The sequence below is a fragment of the Haliotis cracherodii genome, unplaced genomic scaffold (genome assembly GCF_022045235.1).
Source record: "Haliotis cracherodii isolate W230 unplaced genomic scaffold, xgHalCrac1.p SCAF_19, whole genome shotgun sequence".
Taxonomy (NCBI): domain Eukaryota; kingdom Metazoa; phylum Mollusca; class Gastropoda; order Lepetellida; family Haliotidae; genus Haliotis; species Haliotis cracherodii.
This window is the reverse complement of record NW_027266274.1, coordinates 9,806,584-9,821,295: the sequence shown is the minus strand read 5'-3', so window position 1 is coordinate 9,821,295 and position 14,712 is coordinate 9,806,584. Positions and strand designations below refer to the sequence as shown.

General features: G+C 40.0%; 1 protein-coding gene across 1 annotated transcript in view; it reads left to right on the top strand.

Annotated features, from left to right (window-relative positions):
- LOC139466930 (MAM and LDL-receptor class A domain-containing protein 1-like) overlaps positions 1–10,333 on the top strand; it is an 81,780-nt gene extending 71,447 nt beyond the window's left edge. Inside the window, exons 93-109 of the mRNA XM_071248653.1 lie at positions 630–806; positions 1,143–1,230; positions 1,414–1,566; positions 1,812–1,952; positions 2,680–3,021; positions 3,923–4,054; positions 4,235–4,390; positions 4,522–4,667; positions 5,203–5,404; positions 5,936–6,097; positions 6,443–6,601; positions 6,884–7,018; positions 7,336–7,411; positions 7,580–7,668; positions 8,248–8,341; positions 8,748–8,820; positions 10,087–10,333. Of these exons, the coding sequence (XP_071104754.1) occupies positions 630–806; positions 1,143–1,230; positions 1,414–1,566; positions 1,812–1,952; positions 2,680–3,021; positions 3,923–4,054; positions 4,235–4,390; positions 4,522–4,667; positions 5,203–5,404; positions 5,936–6,097; positions 6,443–6,601; positions 6,884–7,018; positions 7,336–7,411; positions 7,580–7,668; positions 8,248–8,341; positions 8,748–8,820; positions 10,087–10,170 (2,409 nt within the window). The 3' untranslated portion in view covers positions 10,171–10,333. The remainder of the gene's footprint in view (positions 1–629; positions 807–1,142; positions 1,231–1,413; positions 1,567–1,811; positions 1,953–2,679; positions 3,022–3,922; positions 4,055–4,234; positions 4,391–4,521; positions 4,668–5,202; positions 5,405–5,935; positions 6,098–6,442; positions 6,602–6,883; positions 7,019–7,335; positions 7,412–7,579; positions 7,669–8,247; positions 8,342–8,747; positions 8,821–10,086) is intronic.
- Positions 10,334–14,712: the final 4,379 nt, after the last annotated feature.

Genomic DNA, 14,712 nt, shown 5'->3' with positions numbered 1-14,712 from the left:
AGTCAAACTCAGTTCTGTAGATTTCCCCTTGCAACTTGCATACATAAACATTAAGATGATAATTAATATCAATGTTTCATTAATCTGGGCGATTCACTTGGAACGGTACCCTCACTTTTTCGTGTTCATTATTCTGTATAGTTATAAGATATGGCACCTAGTTGTTTTCAACTTGAGTGTGGTTGTTTTATAGGATAAATTGACAGTACTTTGGCTCACATCGACATTAGACCCATGAAGATTCCAGGGTAGAAGAGGTCTTCAGCAACCCATGCTTGCCGTAAATGGTGACTATGCTTGTCGTAAAAGGCGACTAACGGGATCGAGTGGTCAGGCTCGCTGACTTGGTTGATGCTTGTCATCGATCCCAATTGCGTGGATCGATGCTCATGATATTAATCACTGGATTGTCTGGTCCAGACTCGATTATTTACAGACCGCCGTCATATAGCTGGAATACTGACGAGTGCGGCGTTAAACAACAAACCAACCATCCAACCACATCGACATTACTATCCTTCAAAGCCTGTGGTATGATTCGGATATTTTGCTCATTCTCCGGTTTTGCACCCGTTTGTCTTTATATTTCAAACTATCGGTTAATGGAATTGGCTTCGTATTTCACAAAGATCCGACTATGGTACAACATGAACGGCGCGGATGTTGGTGCACTGACCATCTACAAGAGATTCGACTACACTACGACTGGGCTGCATCCGATCGCAAACTACACAACAAATAGAGGCGATGTCTGGATAGAGTCACAGAACACCCTCGACAACCAAGGCGGGACAGGAGACTACCGGGTAAGAAGATAGTCTCTGATGACATGGGGCGCTTCTGTTACAAACGTCAGCCATGTTCAATCGAAATGTTACTTTTTATCCCTATCAGTAAATGTGTAGCCGGTAGGAGGTGATCATTATGTGAAGTGGTATACTCACCAGGAAAATGAGAATGTAATCAGATCACACTGATCCAGTAGTATTATTTGAACAGAATCCTCAGTGACGATGATGATATTTTTACTTTAAACTGTCAAACTTCAGACAAACAGACTGCCATGTTGTGGTCATTATATTGCTGACTCCCACCTAAAATAATTCTCAGTGATCAACACTAATGTTTCCAATTTATTTCAGGTTGTGATCGAAGCAACGAAGGGAAACGGTTACCATGGTGACATTGCAATTGATGACGTTTCACTTACGCCAGGTTGTCAACGAGGAGGTAAATCACTCATCAACCTCCGTATATTAACTTTGCAACCAACAAATGGCCAAAATTAATAACCCAGTCTTCATTTTCTTTTGAAATGGTTCTAGAAATATTCTGCGTGATATGTGTATATAGTAGTTATTCACATAAATGCGTTATTCAGGGTTTTTCGACACGTCCCTCTCTGTGTTATAGGTTATATCCCCGGTCAAGCCACGCCTCCCCCGACCACACCATCTTCTTGTAAGAATAACCAGCGCAGCTGCACTAACGGCAATTGTTACAGCTGGAACGAGGCGTGCAACTTCCATGACGACTGTGGCGACCAGACTGATGAATTATCATGTGGTAAGGAAAATCGAATTCTCATCAGTCAGAAAAAAATCAAGTATTGAATTAGTTCAGTTTTCAAACTGTTATTTGATATATTTAGCCAAAGGACGCTTGTCCAATATAGAAGTTGCGATAGGGGAGGTACCTTGTTACGAAGCAACTGAACATTGTTCTTTTATTTTTTTCACAACACATATTTTTCAGGGCAATTGCATGTCCAGCAAACAATTTGATGTTTTGTGTAAAAACAATTATTTCAGGAACGTCATGTACATTCGAAGACGGGATGTGTGGGTGGAAGAATGACAAGGGAGAGAATTTTGACTGGACCACCCACACCGGCCAAACAACCAGTGCCAACACGGGGCCTACAAATGATCACACTTTTGGCACCGGCAATGGTGGGTTTCATCAGAATACGACATCAGTAATATCGTAATGTTATTAAATGTTAGGGAAGAAGTTTACATAATGTGAATAGAATGTGGATATGAATGTAGCCATTCAATAGTAAACCTAAATCAGAAACTAACTTGTTGTGACCTTAATATTATACCTACGAACATCTTTCCCTTGAACATGAACAGAGAATAAAAGGAACAGTTTGAAAAGTCCGTTTTTAGTGGCTATTCACATTTTGGCATAACAGTGTTAATCTACCAGACCCTGCAGACCACGGCCAATGTCACAAAGCAATGTTATTGGTGTTGTGTTATCGATTCATAGGCCATAAAAAACTTAATTCAACAATAGCTAATTCAAGAATATTTTGTTCTCGAAAGCAGCCGTTGCAGTATAATTGAAATATCAGTATTGTCTCATAATGGCTCTAAGTTTCTACTACTACCACTACTACTGCTACTACTATTACCACTACTACTGCTGCTATTACCACTACTGCTGTTACTACTACTGCTAGTAGTAGTCTTATTATTACTGGTCTGAAACCGATTTATTTCCTGGACAAAACCAAATAGTATTGATCGCGCAAAATAATATCGTTCTGGTCTCACAGCTTGTTTTAACGATAGAAGGGTATCTTTCACGGCCTTACATAATCATAGTATATGGTCCAAGAGGTCATTACTGTCACACAAGTTATTCAAGCAATACCTTCATATTTTGTAGGCCATTACATATACATAGAGACCAGTGGACAGTTACGCAATGGCGATACTGCAGTTCTTGAGAGTTCCATCTACACACAGAGCGGTCCCAACTGCCAGCTGACGTTCTGGTACAACATGTATGGCGCCAACGTCGGGAAGCTCAATGTCCTTGTTAAGACAGTGCAGGGTGGCATCGTTTCACTGTGGTCAAAGACCGGAAATCAGGGACAGCCATGGCAACAGGCAAATCTTACCATTGGTTCCAGGACTAAATTCGCAATACTTTTTGAAGCTACAAGAGGAAATGGTTATCAAGGCGACATTGCACTGGATGACGTATCACTCAACAACTGTGGGATTGGTAAGGATTGCGTCGGTCCCCAAAGGAAGGATTTTCGAACTTACTATTTCTAATGAAACAACTCGTTAAGGGGGGTTACAATACTCTTGTTTATTTTCATCCACATTTTCCTTCCGCAACTTCCTATATTTCTTGATTCTTCCTGTGTAATTTTCAACCCCGTCCATCGATTCCTCATTTCCGTCACTAACTTGGGAATTCGAGGGGTGATTAGGTCCCTAGAACCCATCGCTTGTGATATGGACCGACTACTCAGGATGTGATAGTATATTACACTGTGTGTAACCTAGTTGACAGACCATGTGACTTGCTTGATACTACGCATCGTGCTCCGATTGCAAGCAATATTGATCCAGCTAGTAACCATTTACCAGGTATAGACTCCATTATTTTAAAGGCCTTGATAATAGGGCTGTGATGTTGATAACTGTTATAACATTCATTCCCTTACTCACTCCTTTCATTTACTTGGGTCCATCAGCTCATAGGTGCTTATATTCAACGTTGTTTGTTTGTTTCTTGTTTAACGCCACACTCAGCAATATTGCAGCTATATGACAGCAGTCAGTAAATAATCGAGTCTGGACTCGGCAATCCAGTGATTGATATAATGAGCATCAATCCATGCAATTGGGATACGATGAAATGCATCAACCAAGTCAGCAAGCCTGACCACCTAATCCCATTAGTCGCCTCTTACGACAAGAATAGTCACCTTTTACGGCAGGCATGGGTTTTCTGAACTGATTACAATTGTAACTACCTGTATTGATAACCATAATTTGAGCAACATATTAGTGTAACACATTATTTGACTACAACTAGCTGTACAATGGGATGGTAGCATTTTGCCTGTGTTGAAATCGTTGACTCGTCAGCATATCCTCATCTCTGCTTACAGGCACATTAGCACAAAAGTGCGGCGACAACCAGTTCATATGTGCAAACCAGATCCAATGTGTGGACTACATAAACATGTGTGACAAAACATCCGACTGTAACGATGGCTCAGATGAACTTTCAAGCAACTGCCGTAAGTAACCCATTTTCAACATAAATCGTGTATACTCCCAACAGAGCTGAGAATATGTGTATTATTATTACTGTTGTTGTTATTGTTTTTAACGTAGATGTACCTGATGTGTTTTACAAAGTTGTAATCATTTACTGTTAAATTTGATTATCGATTATATAAATGATTAATCGGTTGCAGCCACCCAGCTTGGAGACTGCACGTTTGACAGCCAGAACTGGATGAGCACATGTCAATGGACATCGGTCAACAGTACTGATGCCCAGTGGTACCAGGCTGCCCGATCACCCACCAAGGGAACAGGACCTGGTAGTGACCATGGTCGACGTGCAGGAGGTATGTAGCCTACTTGAATCATGAAGCCACGCACATATATCTTTAAAAGCTGTGGTAGCAGTGTAGACTTGTGGATTTCAACTAAAATGCATCAAACAGACAGTGATCTTATTTATTGTGTCTGTTTCCAGGAAAATACATCTTCATGGACAGCAGCAAGATGGCTGTTGGAGACATAGCCACCATAGCCACGCCTCAATTCCCTCCCAGCACCGAGCTGTGCCACCTGCGATTCTACTACTATATGCACGGATCAACTAACATGGGACCACTAAACGTATGACAGCATAATCATGTGGATATTTTGAAAGTATATTATCAACAAACAAATAGCTTGCTTCAAGAAAGGCGCTTTAACCACAAGGCTACCCACACAGGTCCAATATGTGATGCACATTTCTGGTGTCCAACATCATGATAGTGCTGGAATATTGCCTAAAGCGGCGTAACGCAATACTCACTCACTCACTTGCAAGTATGATTATTTTCTAGAATTAGGAAAAAAATTTGTTTTTTTGGACAATAGTCCAGATCATTGTAAAAAAAAAAATTGGCCTCAAACACATTGTTCGCTGGACATGCAGTCCTGGCATAATTGAGTTGTGAAAAAATATTCTTTTGCCTCCGACTTTCAGAGGAGTGATGGAAAAATATTCAGTTTTTATCAAAAATCCCAGTCCCTTGAGTCTGCACATCCCAGTGTGGTAAAGAAAGCTAAGGGCAAACCCTCGCTCTCCACTGTCAATATGTATCTATACCCATACTAGAGTTACCAGGACTGTTTACCAGCTGTTTTTATTTGACACCCAAAGGTGTACATGGTGAATACACAAGGTCAACGACAGCTCGTGTGGACGCTGCAAAACAACCATGGCGCATGGTGGGCCCGAGTCAACATTCCTATTGGCAACACGCTCGGGTTCAAGGTCATCTTCGAGGCAGAACGAGGTACTGGCAAACTTGCTGACATCGCCATCGATGACGTCACATTTACCCCGGAATGTACCACAGGAAGTGAGTATGCATGTACCTACCTAACTATGTGCAAAATGTGCTGGGAATAGAGCAGTTTATGTAATGGTAAATAATCCAACTGATATATAACGTCAACGCCAGAGCATAAGCACTCTGGGTTATCCGCCGAAACAGGTTCCATTGGGCGTAAATGGCAAAATGACTGTGAAAGTTATAGGAATGGATCACTGAAAATCAGTGATCACACTTGGTGTTTGTGAAAAGGGTAAACCTGTCCTATCCTACCCGTAGCACCCATCGCCAAACAATAAAAAGATATAACTAGACGGACGTGTGGTAAAATTACACGCGTCTAGATATAGAATCATTTTACAAGGAGAATAACAATACCGTACTGAATATGCTTTGACGATGACTCAAATGACCCAAGTTTCTTAACGCAAAATATGACGAGCGAAATCCAAAAGAGCTTCCAAATCTCCTTGAATGATCTTCTTGAATGATCTTCTAACCCATCAGGGACTCCAAGACCAAAACACTGAGCATTTGTTTTTCAAATTTGATTGACAGAGGCTCGGCCAGCCAGTGGACTTGTGTGTAGTTTCCAAGAGAATCTGTGCGAACCTCTCAATCAGTGTCAACCAAGCAGCTGGCACTGTGATGGTGTGCAGGACTGCACCGATGGAAGTGACGAACCCGCCAGCTGCCCCACCATCTCTCATTCAGTTTATTGTAAGATTTTTTATTTGGAAAAACTTTAATTCTGTACAGGAGGAGGATAACGATAAATGGTGTGTATAAACACTGAAACGCAGACGCCTGCGGCGTGTCATTTAAGAAGGTGAACTAGGGGAGATTAGTTTGAAACCTTGGGTGTATATACCTTTGGTATGTTGAACATATAGTCTTCTTAAATTGTCAGCAACACAGCACGGTGCAATACAACGATTTAGAGTTTTGGAATGTCACACACAAAATGACCAAGCCTTATTGCATCTATGAATGATTGTTTAGTGAATAGCACTGTTTCTTAAAATATGTTATTTATGTCTAAGAATTATGTTGGGTTTTTTCCAGCTAAGACAGTCACGTCGACCACACCAACCACGCCACGGGCGACATCTGGAATCACGTGTCCAGATAGTAAATTTGCTTGTTCCGGACTGTGCATCTCGTCCGTACTACTCTGTGATGGTGTGAGAGACTGCCCTGACGGCTCAGATGAAAGTTCGTGTGGTAAGCATAGTTAGCAAATATGTATATGATACCCTGGAACGTCATGTAGGTGGCGTTACATTGGAATGCCCTTTCTGCACACTTCCAGATACATACATGTAAGTATAGAAAAAACAGGTAACATAAATTAGCACGATAATATAAGCTTCGTTAATGAAATAAGCCCGCTTTAATTGATCACCCGACAACACCCTTTGAATCAAACCACACACATATCGTTGTGAATGTCTTTTAGAGATACTATTATTTGTGTTGTTATACTATTTATATTGTGCCTTTCAGAAACGTGCTCCAAAAGCAGCTTCTACTGCCTCCAGAAACGACAGTGTATGGGTCGATGGATGATCTGTAATGGAAAGTCCGAATGCTTCCACAACATTGGTGACCAATTTGGTCAAGATGACGCCAGTTGTGGAGGTGAACACGCAATATGATCTTCTATAGTTAGTGATGTTTGGCGCAACAACGTCTGCCTGAAATGGCACAATCCCTGCCAGCTGTTTCAGTCCTTATGGTTTCCTTGTGATAAAACTAAAGCCGATGAAATAAGACTTGTACTAATGTAAAACCATACTTGCTCCCCAAATTGCAACTGTATGTTCAAGAAATATTTTGCATCGGGAAGGTATCGAGAATTCTAGCGGGGTACTGCAAAAGGGGAAGAAAACCCTACTGTTTCTTATATTCTGATCCTCCTGTTGTCTTCGTACCTGATCTCAACTGGGTTATTACAGAATGTCCAACCAACTATTGCCTGAACGGAGGGACTTGCGTCGTAAAACCAGGAAACAAGGGCCCAGTTTGCAACAAGTAAGACTGTTAAATCTTAATCTTTATTCAGTTGGAACCTGTGACCATGTCATGTCTACCACTTTATGATTTATTTCATATGTATTTTAAATTGAATAATAATTAAATTTGAATGTGTTATTTTTGTATTCAACTGTTTCCTGACCCATCCCTAACCGTGTCTTGTAGCTGTCCCGCCGGGTTTGGAGGTCGGCGCTGTCATCAGAACATCCAAGGTTCTACTCAAGCTTCTGTACAGAAGACTACTACTAACACAGGTAAGGGTGTGTTTTATCACGTGGTAGCCTTCAAACCATATAACCAAACCATGGAAGTCCTATTGCTCGACGATCTTGCCTATTAGATGGTGCCAAAGAACTACGTCTTTATTATCTCATGTCTCCATCAAATTTCGGCCAGTGAAGACGCCATGGTAGAATAGGTCTTCAGCAACCCATACTTGTCGTAAAAGGCGACTAACGGGATCGGGTGGTCAGGCTCGCTGACTTGGTTGATGCATGTCATTGATCCCAATTGCATGGATCGATGCTCATGATATCAATCACTCGATTATCTACAGACCGCCGTCATATAGCTTGAATATTGCTGAGTGCGGCGTTAAACAACAAACCAACCAACCAACCCAGATGTCTCTAACCTGTCCCTTTTATCCAGCATATAACCTTCCCAATAACCTCCTCAATGTTTACAGGCAACCTACTCAATATGGACATGAAACCTTTTTAATCTGGACATGTAACTTCTAAGTATGGATATGTAACCTCAATGTGGACAGGTAACTCCTCAATATGGGCATGTAACATGTGGGTATTTTTACTCTCCATCTTCATCTGCAGCTGCCCTGGCGGCCTCGCTCAGTGTTGTCCTGGTGCTACTCGCTGTGGGAGGCGTTGTTGGCGGACTCTTCTACTACCGGCGTCGAAAGGCCAGGTGCGAGCCAAAATACACATTAACACGATTATGGGACGTCTCCTTTAGAACTCTTATACAATTATGCTTCCAAAGCAATTTTTACTTCTGTGAAAACCACATGCTGAATTAAATGAAAATTCCGGATCAGATTAGGTCCCGATCATCCCATTCTTGTCGTAAGAGTTGGTTAAGATGGGATGCGGGTGATTACAATGTGTCTCTTTCTAACTGTGTGTTGTCGTATACCGACGGCGTGGATTGTTGCTCATGATATCAACCACTGCTGTGCCTGGTCAAGGTCGGATTATTTATAGGCGTGTGTCATATAGCTGGAATATTCCTGACTGCAATAACAATATGCATTCACTCACTCACCCATTTTACCATCTGGTACCATTGCACACCACAACTTCTCTTGTTTCAGGCAACTCCTGTATGGCAGTGGAAATCAAGGCTTAACCAACCCTGTGTATGACTACGGGAGCGGAGAAACTGACGTAAGTTATGAACTTTACTCAGATCGTTGCGAGCCAAAATAAATTAACTTGAAAGGAAATGAGAAATCACAAAGGTGACCAGGCAATTTTGTACAAAACAGACTCGTGCATTGAGTGCCTATTGGCCGCAACAACTGGTCCTGACGTGCTGTATATATTGATTGTAGCCCACTCACAGTGAGTGAGTGAGTGAATTAATATTTAACGTCACATCGGCAATATTGCAGCCATATCGTGACGAGAGAAAATGTGACTTTCATAACATATATGTAAACTGAATAAAATTCTGTCGACGAAGGACAGTAAAACAACTAGATTATCACAGATATATGTTTAAAACTAGTACAGAACCATAAAATAGGACAATTCATAACAGTACAATAGATAAAATTGGGCTATATATCACCAGCAGCTAAAGTGAGGACACCATACTGAGGACCATGGGGACTTACAGTACCTTTGCTACCTGCATGGACCCCAGCAGGATTTACACCATCCCTTTAGTCCCCACTCACAGGGCTACATCGACTTTTATCTCTTGAAACAGCTTTTTTAAAGCTAAATATGTCCTATATTGTATTATCATCTGAACATCATGGTGAACTTCTTTTGATGATTGATTATTGTTTCATAAATTGTAGACTCGCTATCGCGATAAGGAAGGAAAAATATGAGCTTTTATTCAGAGTGTTGAGATTAAATTTAACATTAAAAAATCAGTTTTCTTCTGAATAAATGATATTTCCAGATGGAGCTATATGTTTTCGACTGTTACTGATCGACTGTATTTTAAACACGTTTTAAAATATTTTTTAATGTGCTGGTGTCAATCAATCCTTGTACAATATTATCAAAATTATTCTGTGTCAGTCACAGAATAACTTCAACATAATTGTTTTTCTGTCTATTATGAGTCGAGACATCCAACAAAGATTAAGCGATGTCAGAAGCTACCCATATTTCTTAATCAATGATTATATAGAGAATATTACAGTCCTATAATTTCAACTAATTAATTTCCAAATTACAGCCATATGTTCTAGGGCGTTGGGGTAGCCTTGTGGTTAAAGCGTTCGCTCGCCATGGCAAACATCCAGGTTTGACACCCATTTCTGTGTCCCCCACCGTGATATTGCTGGAATATTGCTAAAGTAACGTAGTCACTCACTCACTGATGTGTCTGTCAAGTGTTAGTATATTTTCTTGACATTTTTCTTTCTTGATATTATTAACCTGATTATTTGTTTGTTTGTTTGTTTGTTTCAGTACCAAATGAGTGATCTTGAGCCTCAAGGCCTCAGCTCAGACCCATCGCTATCCATCGACAACCCACTCTACTCCGAAGCTTAAATGTCCTGTCATCTGGAAAATCCTTAACAATGCTTACAAATATATAATTCTTACTTTAAAACATTTTTTTCCGTGATATCTAAATTTGTGAATGTTACAAGTAAAACCATGTTGTTATTGTTTAATTGGTAATGTTCCTCTGAAATAAACGCATTTTCAAATACATCTGTGCGTTTTTCGTCACTTCAAGTCTGTGAATGGATGAGTGAATGAGTGAGTGGGGTTTCACGCCACTTTTAGCAATATTCCACAAGTATCACGGCGGGGGACACTAGAAATGGACTTCACACATTGCACCAATGTCGGGAATCGAACACTTTAACAACTAGGCTACCCGACAGCCCCCAGTGTATAGATAGTGAAGACAGAATGCAGTATGATAACAGAGGGAATACTCACTCAATATTTTTGTATGACGGTGAAACCAGTGATCCAAGGTGCATTGATTATCTGTACCAGGATTCGCTGGTCGGTGTTCGATTCCAAGACTCGCTTTCATTATTATTTTTGCCTATCAACATGACTTTTTACGCTTGCACACATTGGGATCTTAATGCACACGTTGTAATGATCACACATCTGGTAGCATATAATACATCTACACATACACCAATATACCTATACACGCATTGATTTATAATAAATGTTATGGTCATGAGTAGATGTGTGAAAGCGAGTGAGTTAATAATTTACTTCAGCTGTCTTGATGTAAGCATCATTACCAAAAGCATCACCATTACTGATGTTGACGACAGTTTGCATTCCTGGATGAAAGTGAAATGAAAATGATACTTATGTTATTTATTCAAGGAGCAATCTTTAAAGGCAAAACAGTTAAATAAATGTCAATAAATACATTCTATCTTTTGAGAAAGTATCAAGGTATGAGTTTCCGTTACACTTGAAGTGTGGCTTCTCGTGGTTACCCAATACCCGTTCACTTTCATTAGACATATCCCATTGGGGATTCCAGGTTAGAATCATTCTAACATAAACGAACACGTATGCTGGTAACATACACGTACACTGGTCGTAAGAGGCGACTTATTGGATCGGATGCCCCCACGGGGATTAATATGCTAACCATATCAGTCACTGAATAATCTGGTCCAAAGTTGATTACTTACAGGACGCTGACATACAGGTGGGTTATTGCTGAGTGTGGCACTAAACAAACAAACAAGCAATGTAGGCATCCGTTTGGGCTTTCATTGCGATCATATCTTATAGAATTGTGGTCTAGATCTGTCTCTGCTACTGAAAAAAAATGTGTCACACATCTAAGAAGTCTGCATACAACATTCCATGGAAAGTGTGTAAAGGTATGCAATGGAGGATGTTTTTCGAAGTGGCCACCCCATGAGCCTCACTATTATGCCAACATTTATAACAAATTTTTAACATATGTTTTATGATAACACATGTGTGACCTTGATCCTGATAAGTAAGTGATTTTCTACAAATTGAATTGGACAAATTATACAGATCATCATTTTTCAACTTTTCTTTAGTCGCATTGTACATACTCTAGTTCTTCTGTGCTCGTATGTTGTGTCAAACGCTCCTTTCAGCACTGAGCCACATCTTGATATGATTTTTCACTTACAGCCTCTCTTATTCCAAGTTTGTTAAGCATGCTCGGAAACGTAAGTGCTTAAAAGTTAAAACCAACAGTAGATGTGAATAGATTTTGCTGAGTTAAACCCAAATAGCCCATTATTGTTCAAGACTAGAATTACCTATTAATTGTTTTTTAATCACACGTATGTTGCAACATTGAATCCCTGTTCTAAGTTAGATAAAATGCTTCTTTTACACAATGTATCAAAACATTGTTTATAGATGAGATGTATATATAGATTTAGCCCCCTTTCAAAACTGGTGTGCAGGAATATATATATATTGGCGAGCTAAATACACAGTGTTTATTCCTAATACAGGATATTTACCATCTCCAAACACACAAGCGTGATAACCTCTTTATAATTTAATGTCATTCTTTAATTCTGTGCTTCAAAATCGCTTTCCCTCTCTCACAAACATTACCGAAACATTGCGAGTTTCCGCGCATTAATATATTTATTACGTCACAGGGTAAGTGATGTGTCAGTCGGACAGTGACAGTAGCCAATATAGTTCCATGTGGAATCTGTTTCTTATACAGTGGCGATGCAACATATACGCAAAACAACAATTGTTTTTTAATTGCCTTTCGTGGCAATCCATCGGTCTGTCCGCTAGAGTAACTGCCCTTTGTCAAAGGGAAGCTACTCTAACCCTAGTCTATGAGACGTCACGGCCACGGTCAAACGTTGTTGACAGTCGGTCTGTCCTGTCATAACGATAAGAAGTGTACTCAGATGTTCACATAGCGACAAAATGAAACAAGGTAACAATTCAAACATATTTCCGTTGAATCCAACTATTTTAATTTGTGGAGAAGGTTTCAAGCCGTAAAGGTCTACAAGCACAGATATGGCTACTGATCCCGCTTGGCTAGGCCTCGTGCCCTCGCCAAATTGTTTCAAAATTTATATCTCCAAAGTTGCCAAAACTTATAAAATGCCTTAGCTGCGTCACAGTTAGAAACAGATTTTCAGTATATTAGACTGTTCTTTTGATAATGATAGCAATTATCCCTGTAGTTTATCCAGATTGCGACGCCATGTTTGTTTCTAAACAGTGAAAGTAGTCCCTACTTGACCTGTGATATTTGCATCTCTATCCGCATATGACCCTAACGGATATCGTTTTTATCCGTCAGCTTTATCCTGCCGAGAAACCTACCCATTATATGATAAATTATATATATATTTATATTCACTCGATACTAGTATTTTAATAATCTACACAGTTCTTCAGTGCATGAATATGATAAAATACGGAGTATTTACGCCCCATCTCGGCCCAACGTGTCCTTGTGGTCTGGCGTTCTCACGTTCCCACGCGCCTACTCTTCATATACCCCTGAATTCGCACGGACTATCTGCCTCACAATTGCACGAGCTAAGCTGAGGTATAATGAAACATAAATATACTTTTCCCACATGGCTCGATTCATACACAAGCATACAATGTATCTTAAAAATAAAGAAAAATAAGTAAGGCATAGTTACAGGTGGGTTATCTCTAATGCAAATTTGCGGAGACAGTTACTTGAATGTATGTTTCTAAATAAACAAACTAAAGGATATATTGTATTTATTTACGAGATATAGATAATAAAGGCATTCTTTTCTGTACAACGTTTGGTTTACTGTATTTTGTTTTGAACTGGCACAAGCTGGTATTAAAAGTACATTCTTTAATTACATAAATATTACTAAATTGCTTCCCAAACAAATACATTTGTAAATAGATACACATTGTGGCAACATTACACATTTTTCCGGATTTTAGCATCAAAATTGCGACCGAACATCAACATGTCAACTTCAACAGAAATTAAGTCAACAGTCCAACCTATAATAGTGGAAGTCGGTTCAGGCACCTGCAGTTCCGACGACGAGATCTATGGCATGAGCGAGTCAGATTGCGACTGAAATTATCATGAGACGGCCCCTCTAACGCTCTGTCATTTCCCCTACCACAGAACGTGCAGTGCATGCGTGCTTGCGCTGTGCTTTCCACGGTTTGTCCCCCTACGCGTCGTGTACACATTTCTATACAAAATTTCATGATAGTTTCTTAAAGAACTTCATCCGTCATGGGTCTTAAATTAAACAAAATTCAGATTGTTGGTCAACAGCAGTCACGACTCAACAAGTACCGAGGCGACTTTGTGGGAGGTGAGCGGCGACTCTGGCGATCAATGGAACAACGGACAAGTGAACATCTCCAAGATCTACACCAGTAAACCCTATCAGGTATATATCACCACCTCAATCATCGTCGACAAGGATCCAGTGTGTGTGTGTGTGTGTGTGTGTGTGTGCGTGTGCGGCTGGGGTGTTTCACATGTTCAGCTATTCAGTGTGGTGTGACAGTTGGTGGGTGATACAAAGGTATCATGTTTAGGTAGTATGTTTAAGTTCAGCTTTATAAATCCTGATGGCAGAGTTCCAAAACATCTTTCAAAACAACTGGTAACATATATTTTTATGCCCGACCTTAGTATGTCGGACTATGCGCAGTCGACTACATTTTGTAACAATTCATCTAGATAATCATCGAGGGAGTAAGAGGGAAAGGTTACCATGGCGACATTGGCTTGGATGATATCAGCGTTACCAATACCCCATGCTAGACTGTGCCGAGCTATGCACCACCATCAAGCCAAGGTAAATGCATGTTTTGAATTATACGTAGGACTTTTTCTTATATTCTTTCTTATCCTACAAATGATTTTCTTCCTCGTACCATTTCCGGCAATATGTTTGAAGAACAGATGCTATCAACTTTTACTAAAATTCGACGAGACGGAAAAAGACTCTGATTCTTGCTTTTTGTTTAAATACATTATTATACACCATTTCAAAAACTGATTATGATGATCAAAATCAAAACACAATGTCATACTTATAAATAAATGTTTCCCTTGCG